Raw genomic sequence first — 27913 nt, 5'->3', positions numbered from 1 at the left:
TTAAACTTCTCAAAAAAAAAATATTCGTAATTCATTTGAGTAGTTCAAAGCAGATATGTATTCTCGGTCATATACAGTGAAGCCCACTAGTGTTAGTGGAGCCACGCTCAATAATAATAAGTTAATAAAATGATCAATAATCAAATGCCCATATTTTATTACTTAAATCAACTTAACTATTCAGATTGGGTGTCATATTTGACCTTACTGTAACCAAAACCAAGATGTGCAACAATAATAAATAAATAAATAACGGTTCGAATAACATATAACAACCGTGATAAATCATGTTTTATAACTGACTTCGTTCGCTATTTATAGCCCTTTTTGGAGTAGTGACAATTTCTACTAGGAACGGATTGTTGACTTTGATTTAGAGGTTGATTATCAAAAACATGAGAACGTCTCTCTTTCCAAATCCACCAAGCAATGGTCATGAGTCTTAAAGTATAAGCTTGTTTATGATCTTCATCTTCATATATTCCTGCATTGTTAGAGTTAAGAAACCAAGAGCATATCCAATCCTTAATATTCACATTATCATTTTGAATTGCACTAATGTTTATATTCATTTATAACCAGACTCTTTTAGAGTAGCTACAATCAATCAGCATGTGTTGGAGGGTTCCATTAATCACGAAGAGGTTATGTGGTGTCTGTGACGCCCCCTAAACTAGCAGCTGACTAATCCAAGAGATTAACTAAACAAAGAGGCACTAAGAATCAGAATCATTTACTTAAACAATCAATTAAGAAATCTTCTATAAAACTTAACCCAAAACTAACCCCGCTCAGAAATATATATACAAGAAATTCTCTCAAATGATACATATACAATAGTCATTTTGTTCGCAAATAGAATAAACAACATAATAAACATAGCAAAAGTTAACTAATTAACGAAGTCAATTCCTTAAAGCTTTCGCTGCGCAACTCTGATCTGTCTCTGAAGCTGAAAGTGGGAAAGGGTGAGCACATCATCCCTAGAAGAGGTGCCCAGCAGGAATAACATTTAACTTTAAAGAAATCATGAGCAAGATTTGGAAAACAATTCATGTTTCCCAAACATCAAAGTGACTAAGTCACTGGAAATGCACAAACAATGTATATGGACAAACTCTTTCTTCAAACAATATATATTAGTGATGCCGGGTTTTTCAACACCTACATAGCTATATTGATGCTGGGTTGTTCCACACCCAATAAGCATAAAAGCTGAATTCATCTAAATATAAATGAAGGAGCGTATCCTATATACCACACGTGGAAATTCTAATTTCCCATAACAATTCATAATGACGACAAACATTACAGGTCCTTTCCAATTCATGGAAATATTCAAAGAATCAACAGAACAATCATAACACAAACTAAACAATGCATGAAATGCATGAACAGACAACACATGAGTTTGTTAAACATAAACTTTTGTAAAAGAAACAACAATGGTTTCAAAAGAGTTAAAAGTATTCCCACCTATTTTGCTGACAAGCCATGCCTACCTCGAGATCCACGATCCACTGTTTCATCCTTTGAATCGATCGTTGTTAATATAGACTAACTGTTAATCACACAAGAAGTCTAAGAATCTAGCCAAAAGGCTCACACAAGGGCCATAACATAATCTCATATAATTCTCTGGTTATAAGCTAAGTGAAGTATCTAATGGTTCTAAGCCCATTATGGTTATACACCTTTTCATTATCTATCTTTAGCACATATAAAGGTTTACTAATTCAATTAGGTAGATTCTATATTCCATTAGATATGTCTTATGAATATCTACAATCTTGTAGAAGAAACCAAAGGTCAATTCGGACCGTAAGGGGTCCAAACAATCAAAGTATGAAAAACTAAACCTAAGCCCAAGTCCACTAAACAAGTCCATTAACTTAAGTCCCAGTTTACCTGAGTCAACTAACGGTCAATAACAGTTAAAGGGTTAACTAACAGTCAGCGTCCAGTCAAGGTCAATGTCCTGGTCAAATGGTCAACTCGGTCAAAGAATATAACTCAGTTAAGGTCCACTGAGTCAAACCGATTTAAGATTGGTTAACATGTTAACTCAACTTAGTCAGATTGACTAAGTCAGCTAGAGTCAGATCCTGACTAGGCTGAATGGCACAAGGCCAAAACTCTTGCACAGGCCAGAGCCATTGCTCAGGCCAAAGAATATAAATGCACACTCATTGTGCAGTACAACTCTATAATCCAAACTCTAAACAACTTCATTCTTATTTTAATCCTACCAGATTATATAACTTCATCTAATCAATACAATCATACAATCAAAGCATAAATACATCATGACTCACTTTAAAATCAAATACAGATTACCTGCAATTGCAGTTCCAAGCTTTTACAGCAAAATTCTTTCTACAAGATCAATTCAGCATTCAGTAATCCCTCCTACACCCAAACTTCACCTATAACAGCTCATGCACCACATATCCATCACCACCAGTATTACAACAGTACACCGAATCCAAGTAAACTTCACAAGAGCATACTTAATCACAATTCATCTTACCTGAAATTGCAGTTACAAACTTCTACAGAGGGTCCAACTCCATATATCAAAGCTTCAATTACATCACTCACTGCATCCTAAACTTCTCCCATAACACTACTACCAATCAACAATACTGACTCATACCACTATACATCTGTTAAGCCATACCACCTGACTCAATCTCTAACAACATCAACATAACTCAATAATCCTCATTCATCACTATATCACTGTTATAATCAAAATCAAAACCACAACAACAAGAAATACTCTTACTAAATTTACAGAGAGAACAATTACCTCAATTCACTTGCTTTAACACCATCACCTCCCTGCCAGATCAATTCTCAAAACTCTAGTTCTTAAATTGGTGAAGAACATGAAACCCTGATTCACCTTTTCTTCACTGTGAATCGGAAACTGAATACTAAATGATCTTCTTTGTTCTCAATTTACAAGAACCATCTCCAATTAATCTTCTAATTCTTCCTATGAATTCTTCTCTTGAAATCCTAACTCTTCAATTCTTCATGAACAGCTCCATAAACAACCAAATAACTTCACCATGTTCATCAATCAACAAATCCACACCTTAATTCTTGTTATTCATCTCCAATCGAAATTCCAGTTCATCTTGAAAAACCTTAGCTCATTGATTCATCACCGAATCAACTTCAGAACTTCGATTAAACACCAACCCCTTTCGTTCTGCATCACCAACTACTCAAATTCCCATTTAATTAATCAATTCCTTCATATCTTAAACCCAAATGAAAACCCTAACTTTCTGATTCTCATCAATCCATCGTTTCTTCTTTATTAAAAGCTAAACCAACTTCAACATCAATACCAGGAATCATTCCCTGATGTTTTCCCTAAGTTTCCGATCTCATAATCGTCAAAGCCTCTCATAGAAACACGAACGGTGAAGAACAAAGAAAGAGAGGGTGAAGAAGAAGAAAGAAGTAGAACGAAAAAGAAAGAAATAAGAAGGTTGAATGAGTTATCTGCTCGACTGGATCTGATAAGGCCAAAGACAAATGATAAATGTGCTCTACAAAATGATACGGGGAGCCCATGTCGGCTAATCTGCAAAATGACTATTTTCCCTTCTCATAATTTCGATGGTATCTTCTTCGTACGTTATCCGATTGACACGTTCGAGAAATCTATTCCGTATAAACTTCGGAGATCTATCCAATGGTACTATTTTCGTATCTAGATCGTTGTTAGATTAATTTCCATTAATTAACGTCCGTGTTAAACTAGACGAGTTATTGACGGCTAAGACGTCTCTTGATTAGTCTAATAGCATTGACGAGCTTGAGGGTCCTTACAGTGTCATTCTTCTTATATTGGCCTATTTTCATTCTTGTAGAGATGACATCTCTAATACATTTCCAAACAAATAATTTTACCCTATAAGAGAAACTGCAATGGTGCGACCATACTATAACTAAACTAAAGACTTAAAACTGAAAAAAACTGTTTATACTCGAGGTTGCACGCTATGGTTATGGAGTAAAATTTAGTCAAACGTAAATCAAGTTACGCCCCAATTCAAATGTAAAATAAATTTACTCCCCAATTCAAACGTAACTTAAAGCTACGCCCAACCCCAATCCAGACGCAACTTAAACCTATGCCCAATTCAAATGTAACTTAAGACTACGCCCCAACTCAAACGTAATTTAAAGTTGCGCCCCAATTCAAACTTTTAAATTACGCCATAATTCAAACGTAATTTCAAGTTACTCCCCAATTCAAACATAAATTCAAGTTGCACCCAGCTCAAACGTAATTTTAATTTCCGCCCGGTACAAGACGTACTTTGAAGTTGCGCTCGACTATAACCAAACTAAAGACCAAATATGGTTTGGTTTTTGGTTTTAGTCTAGTTTTTAATCTTTACTCCGTTCGATAGTGGTTGATTTTTGGACCAAATATTTGGTTTTGGTCGTCGACTGTGGTTGCTCTAAGGAGCATAAAAAACCATAAAGATTTCCACACATCTTGTATGTTACTAACATTGCTAGCAACAATAGCTTGATTGTTGATAACTGGAGGCCATGTTTAGGATCTTGATGACAGTATCATGAACAAACAATTGGTAAACAAGGTTAGTGTTCCAATCAAGAGTATTAAGCAAGAATAATTAACTCAAGCGGGAAGAGTATTCTTTCTTGCCAGTATGTTCTTAGCAGTCTTAATAATTGCATAGTATAGTTTAGGAGAAGATCTTATAATCAAGCAACAAATAAATTAGCGAAAATTGCTTGTGATAACTAATGTTATATTTTAAATTTAGCGGGATAACCATCGATCCATATCATATGAAAGTCGGACCCTAGTTATAATTTGAATGTGTGTTTCTTCCTTTCACTATGTACTGTTTTATTTTAATGAGATCTTCCCTATATTAAAAACAAAAAACAGACAAACGGAGTCAAACTATCAGGGGTTAGACCAGTTGGCCAGGAGCCTGGCTCTCAAGTAGGAGGTCAACGGATCGAGTCTCCGCTTAAGATTTTGGAGATCTCATTACATACTCCTCTTATGTAAATTAAAGTTTAAGTATTTTGAGGTTGTCCGAAAGATATCCCTGAGAAGTTTTCCATGTCTGCTCGTGATTGTGCCCTTTGGCAATGTAATAAGTCCAATCATGCTTCGGATTTTCTCAAAGCTTTACCTATCGAGGGGATCAACCAGAGGCTTGGTGCGCGCCAATTCAGTGCAGTTCATTGTTATCGTCTAGGTATCCCTTTACTCACTGCAGATAACTACGTGCCTTTTGTGATCGAGATATGGACTGTTTTGGGATCATGCTTTACATTGTGCTCATGAGGTGGGACTCAAATTTAGGCACGATCTTGTCAGAAACACCATTATCGACATGTTATTTCGTACAAGTGGGTTTGGGTTTCATGTCCAATGATGGTGGGATCCTAAGACCTGCTGATATTTTGGTTTACAACTGGGATAACGGACGCGACGTCTGCTCAGATGTGACTGGTGTGTCACATTTTACTAGAGGAGGAGTTCGTGTTTTTCATCCAGGCTTAGCCTTAAGCAATGTCATTTCGTGTAAACATAAAAGATACTTTGATAAGTATTTGACTTAAGGTTTTGGGTTTGGCACTTTAGCTTTCACGATATTTGGGGAACTTGGGGAGGAATTGGTGGATCTCTTGAAGAGGATGCACAATTACTTGTCTATGTTTGATGTTAGTGCAAAGAAATGTAATTTCTTTTTCACTGATTAGGCATTGTCATTCAGAAAGGTGTTGGTGCCCAGCTACTGACACAGATCCCAACCAGTTATTTATAATATTTTAATAAAGAAATATTTTAAATGATTAAAAAAAACACAACACAACAACAACGGAGTCAACAAGCAGCGGATGGCTTGGACAACGAAGCGGCAGACAAATAGGAAACTTTTCAACCAAACTTTGAGACTAGACAATCCCGGTTTGTATTAGTGAAGTTATCTTCCATGACTTTGTGGGTATCACATACCCACGTCAAATTGTAACCTAAACTTCTATGGTCCTAAAAATAATATATTGGAGTGAGTTTGGTCCATCTGTTTGGTCCTTTTTAAAAATATACTCCCCCTGTTTCAAAAACACCGTCCTCTATTCCATTTTGGTATGTTTCAAAAATGTGTCCAGCTTCTGTTTATAGCCATATTTTTCCAATGAACTCCCTAACATACCCTTAAGTTTTGTATATTCATAAATTCTTTTTTAATGGGACCAAATCTAAAATATTAATGAAATCTGTATAATTAAAGAAACAAATATATCCTTCATTCCTTTTTGAAGACAATATATATGGTTCCAAATTAAATTCAATAACAACTTTTGGTAGTTTTTATTACTAACATTTTTATTGAAATAAATTAGGCAAGTAATTAAAGGTAGGAATGTAAACTACTATGATCTCCTTAATATCTTCACAAAGTCAAACTGGACTGTCTTTTTGAAACGGAGGGAGTATATTATTGTTTGGTCATAGGGTGACGTCATGGATGATCTAATTGTCATCTTGTAATGGCAGAAATACTCTTTTGGGACCGTTACATCATCCATGATGTCACTCTAGGCATATATACTCAATTATCAAGAGAGAAGAAATCATTTTCAGATTTACTTTATCTCACCTCGATATTTTCAGATCTAGTTTGTCTCTCTATTTTTTTTCTTCTTCTGCTGCTACATAAAAGATGAAGATTTGTGTGAGTTCTAGGATTCTGATTTTGCAGAGATGATGAAGACGATTTACAAAGATGATAAATACGATGAGTATATAAAGATGATGAACAAGATTTTTTTGCGACAAAGATTTTTTGTTTTTCTTCTCTGTTTGATGTTATTGCGGTTGAAGATGATGATGAACACGGTGAAGATGATGAAGACGACGATAGATTTATGTGTTAAAGATGACGATGATTTTGATTTTGATGTTGAAGATCTTGTTTTTGATGTTTGCTGCTCGTGTTAAAGATGAAGTTCTGTTGCTGTTGAAGACGATGATGTTTTGCTGCTGCTGCAGTTCATTTTTATGAATGAACTTTATTTTTTACGAATTTTTGTTGTGTGTTCATTTTGAAAAATGAACTCTGTTTTCTTCTATAGGTTTTTTTAGGTGTTCATTTGAAAGAATGAACTCGGTTTTCATATAGGTTTTTATTAGGAGTTCATTTGAAAGAATGAACTCGGTTTTCATATAGGTTTTTATTGAGAGTTCATTTGAAAGAATGAACTCGGTTTTCATATAGGTTTTATTCTGAGTTCATTTGAAAGAACGAACTCTGATTTTTTGTAACAACGAAATTTTTGTAGAATTTAATGAAATGTAATGAAGTTCATAGAATATAATGAAGTGTAGAGTTTTCATGAAACAAAATGAACTTAAAATCTACAAAAAACCTGATAGTTCATTAAATAGAATGAACTGCTACAAAAATAAATAAATAAAAATTAGCACAAAAGGATATTTGTGTTCATTTAAATATTTTCAAATAATTATGGACCAAATAGAAAACGTTTTTTTTTTCCCGCCGAACCAAACTGTTATGGTCCCATATGAAAAAAGACCAAACGATATTTTTCCCCCTTCAAAAACAAAAAAAAACCGAGTCACCAAAGAAACTGGGCGCGAATATCAAAAAGGGTGCCGGCCTTGCGGCGCAAAACTTTAAGGGTTTCTTATCAGTTGACACCTCCCCTCTACTACTTCAAATGTCTTATTTCATATCGGCATAATTATATGGGCACGGACTCTTTCTCCGAGTCCAAATGATTTCCAAGTATTCAGTACTCAGAAGGTGGAATCATCTAAGATGGAAAATCACCAAATTTTACTCAACCTTTCAGCAGAATCGTCTCTCGTCCCCAGACATAGTTTCAATCAATATTTCAATCACAAAGCATGCAAGAGAAGGAAATTTAGAGATTGCTCGGATGTTATTCGACGAAATGCCAGTGAGAACTGTGGTAACTTTCAATACTATGATATCTGGTTATTCGAAGTGGGGTAAGCTTAAAGATAGCCTTGATATTGTTATGATAATGCATAAAAGTAGTGTTAAGTTAAATGATTCTACTTTTTGTTCAGCTTTTAGCGTTTGTTCCCGTTTACGATCTTTACATGACGGGAAACAGATACATTGTTTAGTTTTAAAATCTGGGTTTGAACACTTTGAATTTGTTGGTAGTTCTTTGTTGAACTTTTACGCGACTAGTTATGAAATTGATGAAGCGAAAAAGGTTTTTGATGTGTTGCATGATAGAAATGAGTTGTTATGGACTTCCATGATTGTGGGTTTTGTTCACTGTGATTTAATCAAGGATGCCATGGAGCTATTTGAGGAAATGCCTATTCGTGATGTTGTTTCGTGGACGATGATGATTTCTTGTTACTCAAGGAGTGAAGATGAGTATAAAGAAGCATTGAAGTTGTTTAAGTTGATGATAGTTGATGGGGAAGTAAGGCCTAATGAATTTACATTTGATAGTGTTTTAAGGGCTTGTACTAGATTGGGAGGTCTTGATGAAGGGAGAATGGTTCATGGGTTTTTGATTAAGTGTGGGTTTGAAGTTGATCAGTCTGTTTGTGGTGCATTGATTGAGTTCTATTGTGGTTGCAACATCATTGATGATGCAAAACGGGTTTATTGGCAATTTTCTCATCCAATTTTGAATACTTCAAATTCACTAATTGGAGGACTTGTTTCAATGGGTAGGATTGATGAGGCAGAAATAATCTTCCACCTAATCGAACCAAATCCTGTTTCCTGTAATTTAATGATTAAAGGGTACGCACTGAGTGGTAGAATTGATGATTCGAAAAGATTGTTTGAGGAGATGCCTGAAAAAACTATAGTTACTTCAAATACTATGATCTTTGTGTATTCTAGAAATGGAGAGCTCAGCAAAGCTGTTGGGCTTTTTGAACAAACAAAAGAGGAGAGAAATACTGCTACATGGAACTCAATGATTTCAGCATATATTGAAAATGACCAACCGAAAGAGTCATTGAAGTTATATGTTGCTATGCATAGGTTACCAGTACAGAAAAACAGATCAACATTCTCTACCCTTTTTTATGCCTGTTCGTGTTTGGGATCACTTGAACAAGGAAAGCTACTTCATGCCCATTTGAGCAAAACCCCATTTGAATGGAATGTATATGTTGGTACATCGCTTGCAGACATGTATGCAAAATGCGGAAATATAACTGATGCTCGAGCTTCATTTACTCATATATCTTCGCCTAACGTTGCTGCATGGACTTCTTTAGTACATGGCTATGCTTACCATGGACTAGGAAGAGAAGCAATAATGTTATTCCATCAAATGTTAGATCGAGGGGTGTATCCTAATGGGGTAACATTTGTTGGACTTCTATTAGCCTGTGTTCATTCAGGATTGGTAGATGAGGGAATGAGACTATTTAGTTTGATGACGAGAGATTATAATATAGAACCCATGTTAGAGCACTATTGTTGTGTGGTGGATCTTCTTGGTCGAGCAGGACGTCTAAAAGAAGCAGAGAATTTCATTGATGGGATGATGTTGGAACCAGATTGGATTATCTGGGGATCTTTGCTTAGATCTTGCTGGTCCTGGATGGACATGGAAATCGGTGAAAGGGTGGCTGAAAAGTTGCTTAGGCTGGACCCTGATCAAATAACTCCTTACGTGATTATGTCAAATATCTATGCAGCAGTTCGTAAATGGGGGAAGGTGGAGGAAGTGAGAAAGAAATTGAGATCCATGAAAGTGAAAAAGGATCTTGGGTGTAGTTGGGTTGAAGTGAAGAACACTCCTCGTGTTTTTCAGCATCGAATGTTGAACTCGTCCATAATGCATTGAGATCTACACAACTCTAGAGGATTTAACAAGTAATGTTCTATAATACAAATTTGAATATAATTGTTCTAAAGCAGGTTTACTTTCTTCAACAAGAATAACACCAAATATATTATTTGTTCCTGTTATACTATGTTTCAAAGGAAGGTGGAGCGTTCAACTTAACGTAGCAGTTCAGTAGATGAACGGTAAGCACTACCTTTCCATTCTTAGTTTTTTATTACATCTGATGGGAGGAATAACAATACGCAATTCCTTGATTTACATAAGATGCATTTTACTGCGACATGAAAAATACCCCGTAATGAAAATCTTTCAATATTAGCTTCTAAATAATGAGCTTGATGTTTGATTTGTTATTTGATATGCTGTCTGCTAGTGATTCTGAATAAAGTTTTTCTTAGTAAATTTGCAGATCCGTCATCATAGAAATGAAGAGTTGGCTGTGTATTCTTACATTGGGAACTAGGGCACGTAACTATTATGTCAAATCGAACTAAACACCTAGACATTAAGAAAGCAAATAATCCAGTGGGGTTATGATTGTTTTCTAGGATGACAAGCAAACCAGGTAGCAGTATGTTCATAGGATGAAAGCAAACCAGGTAGCAGTATGTTCATAGGATGACAAGCAAAGTTAGGATGTTGGTTTTATTTTAATGTGCAAACAACTAAGAAATGCAAATAAGTAATGAAATTGCAAGGGAAGTGATGAATAACCCAGATTAATGAATTCCATAATCCAGTGAAGATGAAGTTTGAGACCAGATCTGTTTTTTTTTTGTTTGTTTTTCCTTTTCTAGTGGTTGGATGAAGGTCATTGTTCTTCATCTGTGAAGTGGTCAAAAATCAGCTGTTGATTGAGGTTGAGTTGTGATAGCTAGGGTATCAAATTTTCAATTGTGGCAGTTTCTTAAATGAGATTTTCATAATTCTACTGTTCTTATGTTGTGTGATTCCAGTTACTGAATTATGATGAGTACAAATACTAATATTTTTCTTTCACTGAATTATGTGCATCTTTTTGCTCTCATAACCGTTTTCCTAAGTTTGAAGGTGCCTTTGTCATGTCATCGAGGTCTTCCGGATATTGTAAATGATAACTTGCTTTCTTTTATCACAGAAGAATGTAGTATTTGAATGATAAGACCACAAGCAGCAGCCAGCCATGCATTCCGGGTGATGCTTTTCCCTAGAGCACTAGAGAACACCCACAATACAGGAAATGAAGAAACTAATCCGTGGTAATTGTAGAAGACCTGCTTTAGATGAGAACTATCAGACAGTTAATTCAAGTCTTCAACACAGAATGAGGGAAGTGTTTAAGGATGTTACTAACGTCATGCTTGGCACTTGTTAGAGGAACGGCACCAATGCATCAAAAATTCAGGTTGGCTTACTGCGATTTCATTGGTCATGATATGAAAGACTTGGATATAGTGTAGCATTAGGTAGAGACCAGAACTCGTAAAATGAAGTTGATATGAATGACTTTAAAAATTATGGATTCTTATGTGAAGAAAGTCCTTTCAATGTAACAATGCTTTTATTATCAATATTTATCCGAACCTTTGAAATAGTTGTTTGTATTATTGTTGTTTGCTCACCAATCAGATATCTGTTTAATTATTCCTACAGTGTGTCAGGCTAATAGCAAATATCAGTCAAGAAGAAGTCTTGTGGCGAATGCTACCAGAGTGACTCCTGCTCTAGCTGTCTCTTTAAAAACTTGCAAGAGGATGCAATAGTATCTATGTTTCTAGAAGAAACAGAGAAATCCGACTTTGACGCACAAGGAAGTCTGTTTTCACTGAAATCTGAAGAAAATGAAGAATGCAGTGAAGGACAGGGAGTATCGTAAGATGGTGCTTAGCTTATCTCCGGTATACAAATTCCCAGAAAGCCCTCATAAGAACATCCTACTCTTTTACGAATGTTTGATTACGCTAACAGTTATTTGGCAGTAAAAGATCGTATGCAATAGTGAAGGGGAGATATACCGTAATGTTTATTTGCTTTGAACATCTTACGTGTTCGGTAACTTTTGAAACAAACTTCTTTACATGTTTATGATGTGGATATTTTAGTGTCTGATTGGATAAGTTAAATGCAGACAAAGCTCAGGTGGCGGAGAATTCTTGCCATGGTCCAGTACAGAATTGGTTCTGAATGCTAGGATCCTCTGATGGGCAGCCTTTGCATCCCCTTTCCCTCAACCCCCCACCTGATATTTATAGAAACTACGTGCCACAGAGGTTTGTATACAGTCTTCTATTTCGTTTTTATGTGTTTCTGCGCTTATTCGGTTGTTCCTCCTTACGCATGTTCTCACTTTCATATGTTGGTTCCTTTGGATAGAGAAAAAACTGATACACTTTTATATTTTTGTTCCTCTTCAAATCCATCAGATACAGCCTCGAGCTCAAAACTGACTCGTCAAGGCGTCACAAGTCATGACTACAGAGGTAAGTAGCGAGATGCTTTAGTGCCAATAGATTCCCAGTTCTTCATTTGTGCATCTGACCCACTTGCTTGATTTTGCTAGAGTTTGTTTAAGATTGTGTTGTGTGAGTCGTAGCTTCAATTTCAGTCCAATTCATGCAAGGGTTCAATAATTTAAAACCTTAGCTATTAATGTAATTCATTGTTTCCAGATCCATAGGCATAATATTTCTTCACCACACCCTCTTGAAATAGTCGTGGATAACACTTGTTCCATTTCCATTCCTGAATAAGTACCCAATTTCTCTACACCAAGGTATCGAAACAACCATGTTCTTTCAGTGCTTTGCACACTTTAGTTCGAACTATGAGACAATAATCGGTTTTGTGGTTCAACTTGTCATCCCTAGTCAAGTCTATGATTGGAATTTTCTGAGTTTTTAAAAGAGAAAAAGCACCTGATTACGTGGCCAGTAATTATTATAGAAGCCAGCTTAAGCCATATACGTTTGGGATTTATTTAGAAATGCCCACCAAGAGCCATACCTCTTAGAACACTCTAAGTGATGGCATGCCCATAGCCCATAGGTCAGCCCTAGATTACCTCTTTCCAGTTTTCTATTTTATGTATTACTTTAATTTGAATTTATCAAAACCAGTAGTCTAAATAACTAATACCCTCTTAATCAACTAGGATACTGTGTCAGCACTGATGTCTAATGAACTTATGAGGTATGCGACTGTGACAGAGATTTTGGAAAATCAGTCGTACTTGTTTATTAAAATGCAATTTGGCTAAATACATTCACCCATAAGACTCGGTCACCCTTTTTTTTTTTAATCAAAATTTCTAGGTTTGATATTTAGATGGTACCATCTCGTGATAGCTTGACTTGGTAGTAAGATTCAGTAGTCATGTGTCGCACAGTTGATACTTGACCGTGATACATATCTAGCATTCGGTAGTCTCCCACTCTCCATTGTCATACTTAGGTCACACGTTCTGAGTCCTCCTGCTCTCTAATGATTTCAACCCTTGCGTAGGTGCTTTAAGTTCCTTTTGAATGGGCGATGTAGATTACATCTGCGTAGGTGCTATTAACTGCTTCTTAGTTATATATTTCAGCATGTCTTCTTCGCTATATAACTCATACCAAATGTAATAAAAATAGGGAAAAGAAAAAGCAATGTATGTAGTAATAATGCCAAGATATCTTCAGCTTCATAATTATTTTCGTACTGATTTAACTCAGCGAGCTTTGCAGAAGGCGAACTCAGACAAATCAGTCATATGACAGTATGCATAGAACTCCGAAGTTGATGAAATTTTTTCTACTTGCTACTTATACAAATACTAGGATTTTAATATATTTTGAGAATACTGAGAAGAATAAAAACAAGAAGCTCAAGTAATAGAAGAAGTCAAGAAAACATGACAAAGAGAATATGATGATGGAATCGAAACAATAAGGTATTCAAGTGGTTCTTCTGCATTGGCTTATCTAAGTTGACCTGTCCACTGTCATGGAAGTCTTCTTTCCATGGGATTAATAGAACAGAACCTATCCGTTTTACCGCGTATAAGATTTGAGTACGCGCTTTAGCTGCGTGTTAATGACATACACTAGTACTTTCTATAAATCCTCTCTTGTAACTACTGTTCCTTTACCAGACATAAATTCTGTCATTTTCCTTTCGATATCCATAACAAGCAAGGTATGAGCATCTGCATTTTATATTTTTCTGAAATTTAAATTTTCTAGTTTTGCTTTTCGGCTTACGGTAACTTAGTACCCATGATTTCAAATAGTTGATGGAACTAAACTGAGCCGAATATGAATTGGTACACTGTTTACAGTAAATTCAAGATCTGATGATTTATATATTATTGTTTAAATTCTGATTTGTATTCCCATTATATTCTGATATTGAATTCCTTTCTTCATCTATAAGCATGGCGGCATTTAATGAAACATTAATCCAAATACAGATGCAGATTTTCGTGAAGACCCTTGTTGGTAAGACGATAACGATAGATGTTGCAAGTACTGAAACAGTTGAGAGTTTGAAGCTCAAGATTCTGGATAAAGAAGGCGTTCCGGTTAAAGAGCAAAGGTTGATCTACTGTGGAAAACAACTCGAAGATGAGAAAACCATAGGAGACTATAATATCCAAAAAGAATCTACTCTCCAACTTGTTCTGCGCTTAAGAGGCGGAAATGGAGTTATGTTCCAGGAGTTTACTGGTAATACTCTGATTTATCAGAACTAATGAACCATTCTTGAGATGGGTCCACTTGAGCTTCGTCAATGATCACCTTAGCAGCCGATGGCGAGTTAAAACAAGAATGAAGTACATTGATAATTAATAAATCGTGATTGTTCGGTTGACATTGTTATTTTGCAATGCTTAAAATCATATAGTGAAATCTAGTGATTAATTTCTAGAGAGGATGATCTACCTCAGTAATTTATAAGTTTATAGTCATTTTTTTAATTCTTTTTTTGAAGCATATTTAACGATTCATTCCTAACTTTGCCAGTGGTAGGACCGTTCTCTAGGATTTATTTATGTTTGATCAAAGGGAACAGGTTCTCTTTTACATTTGTACTTTGTATAGTTACCGTTCTTTTTTTAGTATGCCCCAGACGATATAACTCACCCGAAAATGTTTTCAAAATTACAACAGAGATTGGCTTATTATATACAATGGTATTTGAAAAACATTGGGTCTAATTATATTCAAGACCGTATCATTTACTAAACAACGGGGTTTCTGCAAACTCCACTGAATAGAGATCTGAGCATGGATATACAAGCAGTGACTAGGCTATCATTTTCACAGCCCCGAGTCCCGACTGGTAAAATACTAAAATTTCATCTTCATCTAGTCATATACCACAGTATGCTTTTACAGTAGACTCGGCCTTTTGACCTTCTTCTGTCATCATAAAGTTAATTAATCCTATTTGAGAAAATGGCTTAAACTTCGCTGGGTGATGTTCATCGACCAGCTCCTCTGGAACCTCCACTAATGCATGGCTAAATGCAAATAATCCGACCGAGTACCTTGTACTGTCTCCTTCCATCACAACTCGATGAATAGGGCACTGCAACCTACCATTGCTCCACGCCTTCATTTTAAAAATAAAAACAAAAATCAGGATTTGTTAGCATAGGTATTTACATAAACTAATCAAGCATAAAAAAGATCAGTTATAAGTTGGATATCAGTCAAACATATAGTTGACTGGCGTTGACTAAGTTAAGCTGTGGTTAAGATGATTTATCTTGTTCTGAGTATGAAACTTACCAGGAATGCATCTCCTGTCATGACTACAAAGGAACCGGCCGTCGGTGTAACCTTTATCCAGTCACCACTCTTTGTCTGTACCTCTAATCCATGAACTTGGTTTTGATGAAGTACAGTAATATAGCTTTTATCTGTATGAGGAGTAGCACCTAAGTTACTCTCACTCTCTTCGCATTTACGGTATTTCATAACTCGGAGGAGATAGTTCATCGATTCAATGTGTGAGTCGTAGTACTTCTCCACTCCATAATTCTCAAAAACCATTCTAGTCACAGTTTGTTCCAACTCCGTCACTCTCGTTGTGAAGGAATACACAGTTTCACTACACGAAAATAGTAAATGAAAGTTAGCAGCACATACAAAACCTACTACTACTTCAAAAATCTAAAGTAATGAAATTTGGATATACCAGAAGCTGGGATTTCCCTCTGGCCACATGAGATTAGTGAAGCTAGAAACTTGTTCCAGAATGGGCGCGTCGTCAATACCCATACCTTCAAGAAGAGGTCTAACTGAGGCCTCAGCAGCATAACCGTAGTAGGGTTTGGGTGAAGTATTTAGAATCTTGGTTTCTAATGGTAGGTCGAATAACTCCTCGATTGCCTGAAACATCTCATTATGAAGCTCTAGCGAGACCTTATTGCCATACAGAGCTTCGAAACAACCATATTCTTCGAGTGCCTGACAAACTTTAGTTCGAACCGACAACCAATAATCCGTTCCTGGGTTCAAATCATCGTCCTCAGAAAAGTCTATAACTGGAAGCCTATTGTTGAGTGTCTTGGATACCATATTTGATGTTCCTATGAATTAGCAAGAGAATGAAGAAGATAAAGGACAGATAGTACCTCTAAGAGTCAATTGGCTTTTTAGTTGTATAATGTAATGATATCTAACATAAGTTTATGATATCTGACATAAGTTGATTCGATTGATATTTATAGACCTCTCGGTCGACTTGAGGCTGCATAAAACTAACGCATAAAATGAGCAAGAATTATATTGAAAACATCGATCGATTATAAACATGTCACTGTTGAAAATGATGTTATACGTAACTATTGGATGACTAGACCGAGAAAATGATGTATATCTCGAGGATATGAATGGTCTTGATCCTAACAGTGTGTTTCTAGGACAAGTTCTCCGATAACTCAAACGATTTAAAATAGATAATTAAAGAATTACTCAAACATTATAGTGCTCCACTTTGGACTTGGTATTTTTCATACTTAACCAGGATGGATCGATGACTTCTGTATGTAGTCTACAATGGCAGCGGGCACCCGAAACTGTAGGTCTTTCGTATTGTTTTGATGTCACCTTTTGACTTTGAATCATTTAAGAAAAAAATGAGGACATACATATAAAACAACCAATACCATCCAAGTTCATTACGTACAATAATTTTCTAAAATCAAATGGGACAAGTATCCCCATTTGTTTTTATGTACTCCCTCGTCCGTCCAAGATTAATTGAGCTATTTGTAGTTTGCACAAATTTTGAAGCAAGGAAGAAAATAAAACTTAGAAGTGATTTATCTTCTAACCTATACCACTGTTTTTCGTAAACTTTATATTGTTGGAAATCATTTTAAAACACCTACGTAACGAGTATAAACATGCCTATCAAATTATACATATTTCCTCTTGATTAATGAAATAGCTCAATTATTTTTTGGACATAGTCTAAAACCAAATAGCTCAATTAATTTTGGACGGAGGGTGTATATCTTTGTACATAAGCTAAATTCTTGGGTATTACCGTATCACATCTAAGTTTAAAAATTGTCATCATTATAACTCCTACCAAGGGAATCAAAAAGGTGATGCCGTGGACGGACAAGGAGACCAGATGGGATTGCCAAGAAGGCCGGGATGAGCGTGAGAAGACGGACAGGAAGTACCGATCAATCAAGGTAATTAAGATCATAAGAACAACATATATCTAAGATATAGAACGTACAAGTTTCATAAATCTGTAACCGACCAAAAAATGGAATAAAATCTATTGTCCAATCTTATCTTATTAATGTCAACCTTAAATCTTGACCGCATTGTTTGCGAAACAAGGTCAAAATAGTTATCTGAAAAAGTCTGCAAAAGAAAGTCCGTTTAGAATTGCCAAGGAAGCAATCCGAAAGAACACCACCTGAATATGTGTAGTCAGGTCAGCCTTAGGGAAGGGCATATACTATTGAATGGGTTTATCTAGAAATGACCTTCAAAAGTCGTACCACTTACAACACGCCAAGTGATGCCATTCCCATAGGTCAGCACTTGAGTACATTTTCATCTTTCCCTCCCCATCTCTTTCAAATTTCAATAGTTTTTGGTGTTTGAATTTGTCAGAATCATAAATCATTAGTGTAATTAAGTAATCAATTCCTTCTTAATCAAAACCAGGCTATCTGTGTCAGCAGACTCAGCACTCATGTCTTGTTGATTATTATAACTTCGTGAGGTGTGTATGATAGAGATTTCTGCATTCGGCAGGTAAATTTTTCATCCACGGGCAAACTGCCGATAGTTGTTAATTTTTAGATACTGGTAGTTGTGGATGGATGCTGAAATTTAATTTGACATTTTTAAAATATGTACTATTGTGACTCGGTCGATTACAAAATACATAGTTTAAAGAAACTAGCTGAAGGTGCACAATCCCTAACAGCAATAGTGATACAAAATATGAATGATTTTTTTTTTTTTTTGGGATTATGGTTTTTTTGTGGGACCATTATTTTATTTTGGGTAAGATATTAGAAGTAAATTTAGGTCATTTTTTATCTAGATATTTATATTAATATCTAAATTACCCTCCTAATTAATTTTGGGTAATGATTTGTTAATATTAATAATAGTTAGTGTAATGATTAAGTTAAAGATAATTAGTGACATTAAAAAATCAGATGGGTTTTTTTTAAAAGAAGTAGAATTATTGAGAGAGTAAAATTAAAGAAGATGAAGAAGGAAAACATGAAAAACGATGGATTTTACCAACCACAATCGGAGGAAGAATATTTGGGTACCCAGGTATGCTTCAAACTTAGATATGTTGGTTGAATTGCTCCAAATTTTCACAAAAATGTAAATTTGTAGAGTAGAATTGGGCTTGTTCGGTTACCTTATGTGAAGAACAGGTTACCGAACTCATCTGAAAGTGTAGTTCGGTTACTTTTTCCAAACACACAGGTTACCGAACTCGCTCTTTAATGGAGGTTTTTAGTCGTTCGGTTAACAGACATGTTACCGAACCTTGTTTATAGGATTTACAGAGTCATGTTCGGTTGGTTCGCAAACTTTAACGTAACAATATATCTAACCGAACTCCACATGTATGCAATTAGTGAAGAGTTCGGTTTGTCAAAAAAATTTGCGAACAAACCGAACATAGTGGGAAAAATAACACAGTTCGGTTACATTTTTTTTTTTTTTTGTATTATGGGTAGAGTTCGGTTACTAACTAATTTTAGAATTTTTTGCGAACCAACCGAACAGAGTGGGAAAAGTTCGGTTGAATGAGAACTCAACATAGTGGGAAAAATAGCACAGTTCGGTTACATTTAATTATTTTTTTTTCTTTTTGTAATATGAATAGAGTTCGGTTACTAGATAATTTTAGAAATTTTTGCGAACCAACCGAACTCGCAGTTCGATAAGCTAATTTTAAATCCTATTGAACCACATTGTTCTTCGTGTTCTTCCTTTCAGGAAGTTCGGTTAAGAAACTAAGATTTTTGTGAAACGCGTCCTAACCGAACAAAGCACTGTAACTTCCATATGAACCCTATTTTGATGATATCTATTCAATTAAAAGTAACGGGGAAGAAGAGAAGAACATGAGAAAAGAATAATTTTCAATCGAACGAGGAACGTCAAGGAAAGAGAGAAGAAGAAGAGAATAATTTATTTATTTTCAAAACTAAAAAACTTTGATTCCCCTCCTATTTTTGTTTTTGATTTTGATTTTGATTTTGATAATAGATTCATTTAGATTAGATTTATATAGTTATTAGGTTAGTTTTAATTAAAATTAAAGTAAAGGGTAAATGTGTATTTACCTAACTTTAGGACACCTCTTATAAGTATAGGAAGGTTGGCCTAATAAGACCATGGTCCCAAAAAAAAAAACCATGGTCCCTAGAAAATCATTCCAAAATATGTGGAAACTATAAATCCAAGCCCAGTCAAAGGACAATAGTTGTTTAGCAATGGAGTAAATAAACTGGATGATCCATCAAAAAATTACTCCCTCTGTTTCTTTTTAATAGGTCAGTTTTGTTTTTAGAGAAATTTAAGAAAATTAAGAGAATTAATCATTGAAAGTGGTCCTCATGACACTTGTCAATAAAAGGAGTGAAGTGAAATGGTCCCCTTGACACTTGTCAGTAAAAGAAGTAAAGTGAAGTGGTCCACACGACACTTGTCATCAAAAGAAGTTAAGAGAAAAGTGGTCCAAAAAATTAAAGTAACATTTGACTTTCCCAATTAGAAAATTGGCCTATTTTTTGAAATTTTTATTTATAGAAACTGGCCTATTAAAAAAGAACGGATGAGGAGTACTCATCTAACAACAAGGATCATGATTCAAAATAGAAGCCTCACTCATAACTAAACATAGATCTCAATGTAGTTATCTTCCTCTTTACAGATACGTACCGTATCATAAAATGAAAGCACTGCCGGATAACTTTCTGGTGTCTGGCTAAAAAGGTCACATATATTGTCAAAGGACGACATATTGTTATCTTCATCCAGTACTGTGTTTCCTTTGGCAGTCGCTAAATGTTTCAAAGAAAGTGAATTCTCAATGTGACTAGATATGTGATAATCATAGCTATTTCGATAACCTTCACTTGGATGCTTTACTTCCTTCAGTTCTTTGGAATGAACGTTGTATAACTGGATAACATGACTATCTTTTCTGCCACTCAACCTCCAGTACAGAAAAATCTGGTTAGATAAACACATAATACGAATACTGGTAATACCTTCGTCCGTTTTAGAAAATGTAGTATACTTGTAGTTGCACGGAGGAGCAGGATTTCGTACCGTTGTTGGAAGATAAAATTCAACAGTTTCCTTAACCCAAACTTGTTCGGTGTTGTCTTTCAGTATATAAAGTTCAACCTTGCCGTTACGAGCATCAAATTTCTCCATACGTGCAAAACAAAAACACCCTTCATACTCCAATTGATAAAAGTTACGGCTGTTATGGGGCAGAACAAATATATCATCATCCGGAAGTTTAATCACCTGAAACTGCTCATCATGGAAATCAAACGATACCAGCTCACATTCTTCTTCATCATTTACCATCTCGTAAAAAAGAGTTCCATTGCAAGAGACGGGTGGTTTGCTACCAAGACGATACTCGGAGTAAATTATCGGATGAAGTTTTGGCTTTGGATGTTTGATCTGTCTCCATGGCTTACTACTTCCCACCGTAAAGATAAAATACTTATAGTAACGTCCATACCCGTTATAATCATTATCACGAACATCAGCTTCATTGCAGTACATGATATACATCACCTTGTATTCGTTGTTGAGCAAGTCATATCCAAATTGAAACCCAAAAGTGTTTCCAAGATCACAACGGATACGAGAGATGATGCTTAATTTCTCCATCCTACTAGGGTTATAAATCTCAACGAAAAAATAAATCCATGGATATGAACCAAACTCACGAGTGCTTCTGAAACATGCTAAACCATTACAATACCCAACCATATCCGTATAACTACTCCTTCTCACAGCTGCTATATTTCGAAGAAGTAGGAGACCATTTATACCGATGCTACCATGATTGGCTTTTTCCAAATAGAACAAGTTTCCCCAGTATTTCCAATGTTTTGGTGGTTGAGCATGTTCTATGTAATATTCTTCAGATTGTGGAGGTTGGAAAGTAAATATGAGAATAGGGTTCTTTTGGGATTCAGCATAGTGGGCTTTATTGAATCGTTGATGATCAACCACAATTGTATTAAACCATAACTTGCAAACACAGCTGAATCTGAGTAAAGATTTAAGTGGCAGTTTGAGTAATATTTGTACAACTACATCATGAGGAATACCCGGAGCTTTAAATTTAACCTTCTCCTTCTTGTCCAATTGCCTTCTTAGTTTCGGCATACTCTCTTATGCAGCCAGTACCTAAAAACCATTAAACAAAGTTATATGGGACAGTAACTAAGAGAAGAAACATAAAAGATTATAAAGAGTTTCAGACAGACATTTCATCGAACATAAGCAAACTCTATTTCTGAAATTAACTCAACAGAAGGTTGTGTCAAATTCATTGAAACAACTTCATATATTTCAGCTAGTGTTGGTAGTGGCAGCAGATGATGGAGTGTTGGTAGTGGCAGAAAAGCCACCAAATTTGGAAGAATTTATGAAGTGTTGGTAGTGGCAGCAGATATGTTTTACCTGCTACGCTGGGGAAATAAGAGGAGTGAGCTAGTCAAGAGTCGAGACCTTAATTGTGACTGAAAGCCGTAAAAAAAAGAATTTTTATATAGCTGGCCCAGCCCATATTTAGTACCGGCCCGTTATATCTGTTAAGTAAAAACGTCTCGTTCTTTTAAGCTCTAAAAAGTAAGGTGATTTTTCTTTCCCGCAAAAACACAAAGAAAGAACAAAAATTCTACAATCTCTGAGAAAAAGAAATGGAGAACACAGTTTCTCTACTAGAAACCCTAATTCGCAAAGGATGGTGTTTCAGAAACATTGAAGAAATCAGTTCTCAAATCCATAATCATATCTCTACAGTAAACAATAGGGTTTCTGCTGATTCTATTGAATCGGAGCTTCTTTTAAACATGGATTTAAAGATCATTGGAGGTAAATCTTTACCTGATGACAGAAAAAGTTCTTATCTTCATGGCCGTAGAGTTTTACAGGTAAAATCTCTTCTTCTAACATCGTTAGGTTCTACATTGAGTCATTTTAGGTTAAATTGGGGTTTAATTTGTTTTGTAATGTTTGCAGATAGTTTCAGTAAGAGATATCTATCAGAGTAATATTGAAGCTTCTTCGGGAACTTCAGGGAGTAAGCGTCTTCTTCGATTAGGTCTTACAGATGGATACTCACAAATTGTTGGTATCGAGTACTCTCAAGTGCCTTCAATACATGGTGATATAGTTCCTGGGACTAAGGTACTATTACTAGTTGTGATTGCAAATTTTTCTAAATCTGTTTAATTTGCTAGTGTTGTTTGATAGAAATTATTGATTTACTGGTAAGTTATGTCACAAATTCGTAGTAGTGGTAAATTATTGAAATCCAAGTATAAAGCCCTTTTGGGTAAACACTCGAAAGTCTTTATGGATTTAGATGAAATGTAGCAAATATGGGTAATTGGTGGTTTGGTGATTGCGGGTTTAGACTTTTGGGTTATTTATGTACCTTCAGGTTTTATAGTTTGAAATATTGTTGGTGCTCGTTACTAAATGTTGTTGTCTCTTCGAGGACCTCCAGTAAACTTGAAATTGATACATTACCACGTTTAGTTCAGTTTGGCGTCATGTTTTACAAGAAGTTTTTTGTAGCTTCCAGCAAAACTTAGTTGCGTGTTCGTTGATTGTATGTAGGTTCTTCTGGATAATAAAGTAGTGATGCGTAACGGAATATTATGTTTGAATCCGAAAGTGGTAACTGTATTAGGTGGTGTTGTTCAATCCCTTTATGAAGAATGGGAGATGAGTCGGAAATACTCAGGTTTTTCGCGTTCGTCCGTAAAGCAGTCTCAGAAAAGTGGTGATGACGGTCCTCCGGCATTTGAGAAGTTGCAAATTGGGTCACGCCCACATCAATTTGCTCAACAACGTAGTTCGTCTGGTGAGTAATCGACCTTTAGATTACTTTGCGCTGAGTTTGCGGATGATTTTACACGTCACATGTGTCTTCTGTATATCGTGTTTTCTCTTCTGATAAGGACTCCTTACTAGCTAACTTGTATCAATCGTGCCGTATGTTACATCAAGTTTATTCGTTCATGTCTGTTTAAACATCTTCAAGGCTACTATTTTCAGCTCCTAATTGCAACTCACGAAAACCGGTAATTTTCGCATCATGCAGAGTCAATCTTGAAATCTCATGTGGCTAGTGCAGTGAAATTGAGTGAAGGTTCTGATTCTAGAGAACTGGGAAGAAACCAGACCCTCAATTTGAAGCAAGAGGGAGGGCGTTCTGATGTGGGGACAACTCCAATCACTGGAAAAACTGGTGATAAACCAAGTAGCTCTGTATCCAGGCCAAAAGAAGGTAAAATCTCAGTCTGCAGGTGATAATTGAACAGTTTTAGATTCTTAATATCACACTGATGCAAATGTCTATTCTCAGTTGTTGAAGCTGTTCCTGTTCAAAATCAAGCTGCTGCACAAAAACTTCTACAGAAAATGAGTCAGCCGCCAACTCGAGGGGATCGAAACTTCAGAGGTCCAAGACATAAAGGGAAAGGTAGAGAAGAAGAGCAAGCTGTTTTGACTCTTGATGAATGGGAGAGAAGAAAAGGTGGTGTGAAGCCTTTAGTTCAAAATGAGTTTCACGACATTAGCAAGGATGAGGAGCTCGCTCGGCAACTGCAAAATCAATTGGATCTGGAAGATATCCATGTATGAATTTTTAGTTGTTGCTCTTGGCTTTCTAACTGATTGATATCTTCATTGTTGCTGTAGTTATTTTGACTTGTTTCCTGTTTATTTAGGCACGAGAAGCCCCAATGTCTGAAGCAGAGAAGATTCGGATGAGCATGTTCAGTTTTGAAAGGGAGGAAGATGGAAGAGACCCTGGTAGAATGGGATCCAGAGGAAGGGGGAGAGGAAGAGGTGGCAAGGGAAGGGGCAGGGGAAAGAGGGAGTTTGGATAATAAGCTGCTAGTGACAAGGTCCATCCAGAGCCGTCTTACGGACTAGGCCAGCTACGCTGTTGCCTAGAGCCTCAAATTGTTGAGGCCCAAAAATTTTAATTTTTGTTTTTGTTATTATTTTATCATGGAAGTAGTGTTGTGACGTAGTGTCTACCATTATGTTTGTTGATAGTCGTACTTTCTAGCTGTGAAATCCTAGCTGTTAAATCCGTTTGTTGTGTAACTAGTGCCAACCCTTTTATATAAGAAAATTAGAATTCACTGCATCGAGCAATTCTCTTTAAACAAATTTAAATATCCTCCATCCCAGACCTAGTAAGTCCATTTAGACGAATACCATTTGCAGAAGATTATATTGTAACAAAGTCCCACTATTATAATGCATGCTTTGGACTTGTGCATGGGTCATTGCAAGCTCGTTTCCGTTTCCTTACTTCGCTTTGGCATAGAGCAGAAAGCATACACTAGTCTTGCTCGAGCCAAGGGTTTATTATTCAGGCTCATGAGTATCCAAGGAATGTTACCACCCCATAAAGCATGGCAACAATCATCGTTTGCATCGCAATACCGGGCCAGATGATACGAGTTACCAAAATATCACAATTATATCCCTAGTTAGATGATATGAGGGATAAAAATGATGGACCATTAATGCTGCAATTAATTGCGGCTGCATACATACCCTACGAAGAAGGGATGAAGCACAGACTGTAATTCATAAGTCTTCGGGACAAGCAACTAAAACCAACTCGTATTGCAAGGCCAAAAACCAAGCATAGCCTAGTCCGCTTAAGCCAGATGGTCTTTTGCAAACGATAAGCAAGAATTTGCATTGACCTTTCCTTTATTTTGCACAGTGGTGGTGCACCTTTAGTTTCTCAACGTCGCAACAATGATGCCTAAGCATCAAGAATCTCTCTCGAGTAAATAACGCGCCATAATGATGCTTTCGCATCATATAGGCTTTACCGACTAAGCTGTGAATCTTACTAGTGCATCTCGGTATATGCACCTTCAACCAACTATCCCTCCTTGTATATATGTCTTATTGAAATTTTTATAACTAAAATTTGGGGACCAGTTGACATACTTGCTTCACTATTCATGGTCGTTTTTCCATGCATCCTGAGTAATGCGCCATAGTGGTGCAAAATCCAGTTTTGGCCCGACGGCAAACTTGAATGATGCGCTATCATGGTGCAACAATGCTCTCGGTCAGTCACCTACTGAAGTAATCCTGCATGATGGTGCAACATCTCCTTCGGACAGCCACTACTGACGTGATGCACCATGATAATGCGATATTAGCTCTTGGCTAATGTAACCTGTGTAATGCACCATGATGGTGCGATATTGGACCTTAGCCAATATTCCTCTTAGTGCGCAACATTTTCTTGAGATGATGCTTCATATCATTCAAATGACGTATCTTTGAGCATGCACCATGATAAAAGTGAGATTATTATAGAAAGTACAAAAATTGTTGAAAGAAGTTTTTGGACGTTTGTACCTTTAGATTGACGAACCTAAGATTTTAGGTTAACGAACTTAATTAGAAGCATCAGGAGAATTTTTTCTAATCAAGGTTCACAAACTCAAAAATTAGGTTTGCGAACTAAAGTAAGTTTGAGTTCATGAATCTTTCTCTCTCCACTAGGTTCCCGAACTCAAAACATAGGTTTGCGAATTCAAACCAAGCCGATTTCAGGAAATTTTCTTTTTCTTCAAGCTTTGCGAACTTAAAACATAGTTTCACAATCTAATATGTATAAATTTTAAAATTCAAATAAATTTATCAAATAGATTTGTGAGCCTATACTTTCGAAACTCATCAGAGAATATTTACTTGATGTTAGTTTCGAAAAAAGCAACAAATATGAACTTGACATCAAAATTTAACTAAACTTCATCCGGACATCTAGTCTATGACAACAACCATCTTTGAAATTCGATTATTTACAAAATTATTTGATTTTGCTATGATAGATAGATAGAATGGGAAACAGTCTGAAAGAAAAAACAATCTTTTTTACTAACCTTTGATGAAGTTCTTCATGTAATCTTCAATGATTAATTTTCTCGAGTAACTTCGATGAACCTAAGAGTTTACTACCTAATCTAATCTAGACCGAAGCTAACTTTAATAGGTTATAAATCGAGAAATAATTTTGGCATCTAAAATTTGACAACATACTTTCTATATCAGTGGGTGGAGGTTCAACCGAGCATTCTCTCTAACAATATCTCCCTTTTATTCAATTTTAATGAAAAAACTTTTGAAATACATATGAACTTTTACAAGTTTGACATTCACAAAAAATGCCATGATGCTTTCTTGATTTCTTGAAACTTTAATTTTATTCTTCTACGGTTCTTCATGCGTTCCTTGGGTATAAGTAATTGAAAGTTCGATATTGATAGATAAAAACTTTAATATTCTTACCCTTCAGAATTTGCATGGATAACTTTCATTTCGCGTATAGTTGTTATTCTAATGAGTAATATTGTTTTTCACTTTTTAGCACAATATAATTTTTCAAACATATAGTGATACTACTTCTTAATTTAATATGTACTCCTCCTTAGCCTTTACATGTCAAATTTTTTTTAGATAGGACGATGAGTACGAATATTAATTAACTCCCCCTTGAGATAATGTTTCGAAAATCCATATGTCACTTATTTTTTCGTACCCTCTTTGTCACAAAGTTGAGAAAGGTGACGAGAATTGGGTTCCCCATGTTTAATCCATTAGGAGAACAATTGACACTAAGAATTCTATCATCGTCAATGATGATTCCACTAAGTTTCACAAATTTGTTTCTTTCACCTTAAAGAGATTAAAATAACTTTTCTCTCTTAAATTCCACAAACACACTCCTCCCAAAGATATATTAATTAAGCACTAGTTCAATTAAGAACCCACCTCCATTTGATGTCATTCTCAAAATAGAACAACAAATGCGATCTTTTACTTGAAAAATGATTTTCTCAGATTTTATCAAATCTCACAAGAAGATATAAGACAAGGATCAATCGTCAAAGATATTCATCTTTAGTTATTCAAGGAAGAACATAAAAGTTATAAGCATAACTTTCCCAGATTATCATGAGATCGGACACCATGAAAAAAAATGATTGAATATAAACACATAGAAGATTTATTCATGAAGATCAATTATTGCAATTATCTTCAATGGACAATTAACTAAATAACTTCCATAAACGATGAAAATTTATTACAATATGAATATTAATTACAAAAAATAATTAAAAAATAAAAGAAGACGGTACTCGATAATGCTTTCAATTATCTTCATTAATGTATTTACTATACATGTTACTACTAATATAATTGTCTAAACGTTTCCCACGTATTAAAAACACAATTTG

At 35.6% G+C, this 27913-nt stretch overlaps 4 protein-coding genes across 5 annotated transcripts; 2 read left to right on the top strand and 2 right to left on the bottom strand.

The window, feature by feature from the left end:
- The first annotated feature begins 7764 nt into the window (after positions 1 to 7764).
- LOC113303651 (pentatricopeptide repeat-containing protein At5g15300-like) lies at positions 7765 to 14879 on the top strand. Of its 2 annotated transcripts, XM_026552700.1 has the most exons (7): positions 7765 to 9923; positions 10035 to 10079; positions 11015 to 11281; positions 11530 to 11928; positions 12005 to 12146; positions 12300 to 12356; positions 14324 to 14879. In XM_026552700.1, the coding sequence occupies exon 1, from the start codon at positions 7816 to 7818 to the stop codon at positions 9892 to 9894; it is 2079 nt and encodes a 692-aa protein (XP_026408485.1). In that variant the 5' UTR covers positions 7765 to 7815; the 3' UTR covers positions 9895 to 9923; positions 10035 to 10079; positions 11015 to 11281; positions 11530 to 11928; positions 12005 to 12146; positions 12300 to 12356; positions 14324 to 14879. The 2 variants fall into 2 exon arrangements, with proteins under 2 accessions (XP_026408485.1, XP_026408484.1); XM_026552699.1 differs by having other exon boundaries at positions 7765 to 10079.
- Positions 14880 to 14992: 113 nt separating this feature from the next.
- LOC113303652 (probable 2-oxoglutarate-dependent dioxygenase AOP1) lies at positions 14993 to 16584 on the bottom strand. Its single transcript, XM_026552701.1, has 3 exons — positions 16057 to 16584; positions 15648 to 15969; positions 14993 to 15468 (listed from the first exon to the last, which is right to left on the bottom strand). Exons 1-3 carry the CDS (start codon positions 16437 to 16439, stop codon positions 15226 to 15228), a joined length of 948 nt encoding a protein of 315 aa, XP_026408486.1. The 5' UTR covers positions 16440 to 16584; the 3' UTR covers positions 14993 to 15225.
- A 3589-nt stretch (positions 16585 to 20173) lies between these two features.
- LOC113301825 (putative F-box protein At3g52320) lies at positions 20174 to 22007 on the bottom strand. Its single transcript, XM_026550657.1, has 2 exons — positions 21884 to 22007; positions 20174 to 21803 (listed from the first exon to the last, which is right to left on the bottom strand). The coding sequence occupies exon 2, from the start codon at positions 21780 to 21782 to the stop codon at positions 20259 to 20261; it is 1524 nt and encodes a 507-aa protein (XP_026406442.1). The 5' UTR covers positions 21783 to 21803; positions 21884 to 22007; the 3' UTR covers positions 20174 to 20258.
- Positions 22008 to 22278: 271 nt separating this feature from the next.
- Positions 22279 to 24790, top strand: LOC113304552 (tudor domain-containing protein 3). Its single transcript, XM_026553692.1, has 6 exons — positions 22279 to 22552; positions 22641 to 22808; positions 23244 to 23490; positions 23731 to 23916; positions 23995 to 24266; positions 24359 to 24790. The coding sequence occupies exons 1-6, from the start codon at positions 22319 to 22321 to the stop codon at positions 24518 to 24520; spliced, it is 1269 nt and encodes a 422-aa protein (XP_026409477.1). The 5' UTR covers positions 22279 to 22318; the 3' UTR covers positions 24521 to 24790.
- The last annotated feature ends 3123 nt before the right edge of the window (positions 24791 to 27913 follow it).

The sequence above is a fragment of the Papaver somniferum genome, chromosome 8, assembly GCF_003573695.1.
Source record: "Papaver somniferum cultivar HN1 chromosome 8, ASM357369v1, whole genome shotgun sequence".
Lineage (NCBI taxonomy): Eukaryota > Viridiplantae > Streptophyta > Magnoliopsida > Ranunculales > Papaveraceae > Papaver > Papaver somniferum.
Note: the sequence above shows the minus strand (reverse complement) of the source record. Positions and strands in the feature narration are given on the sequence as shown.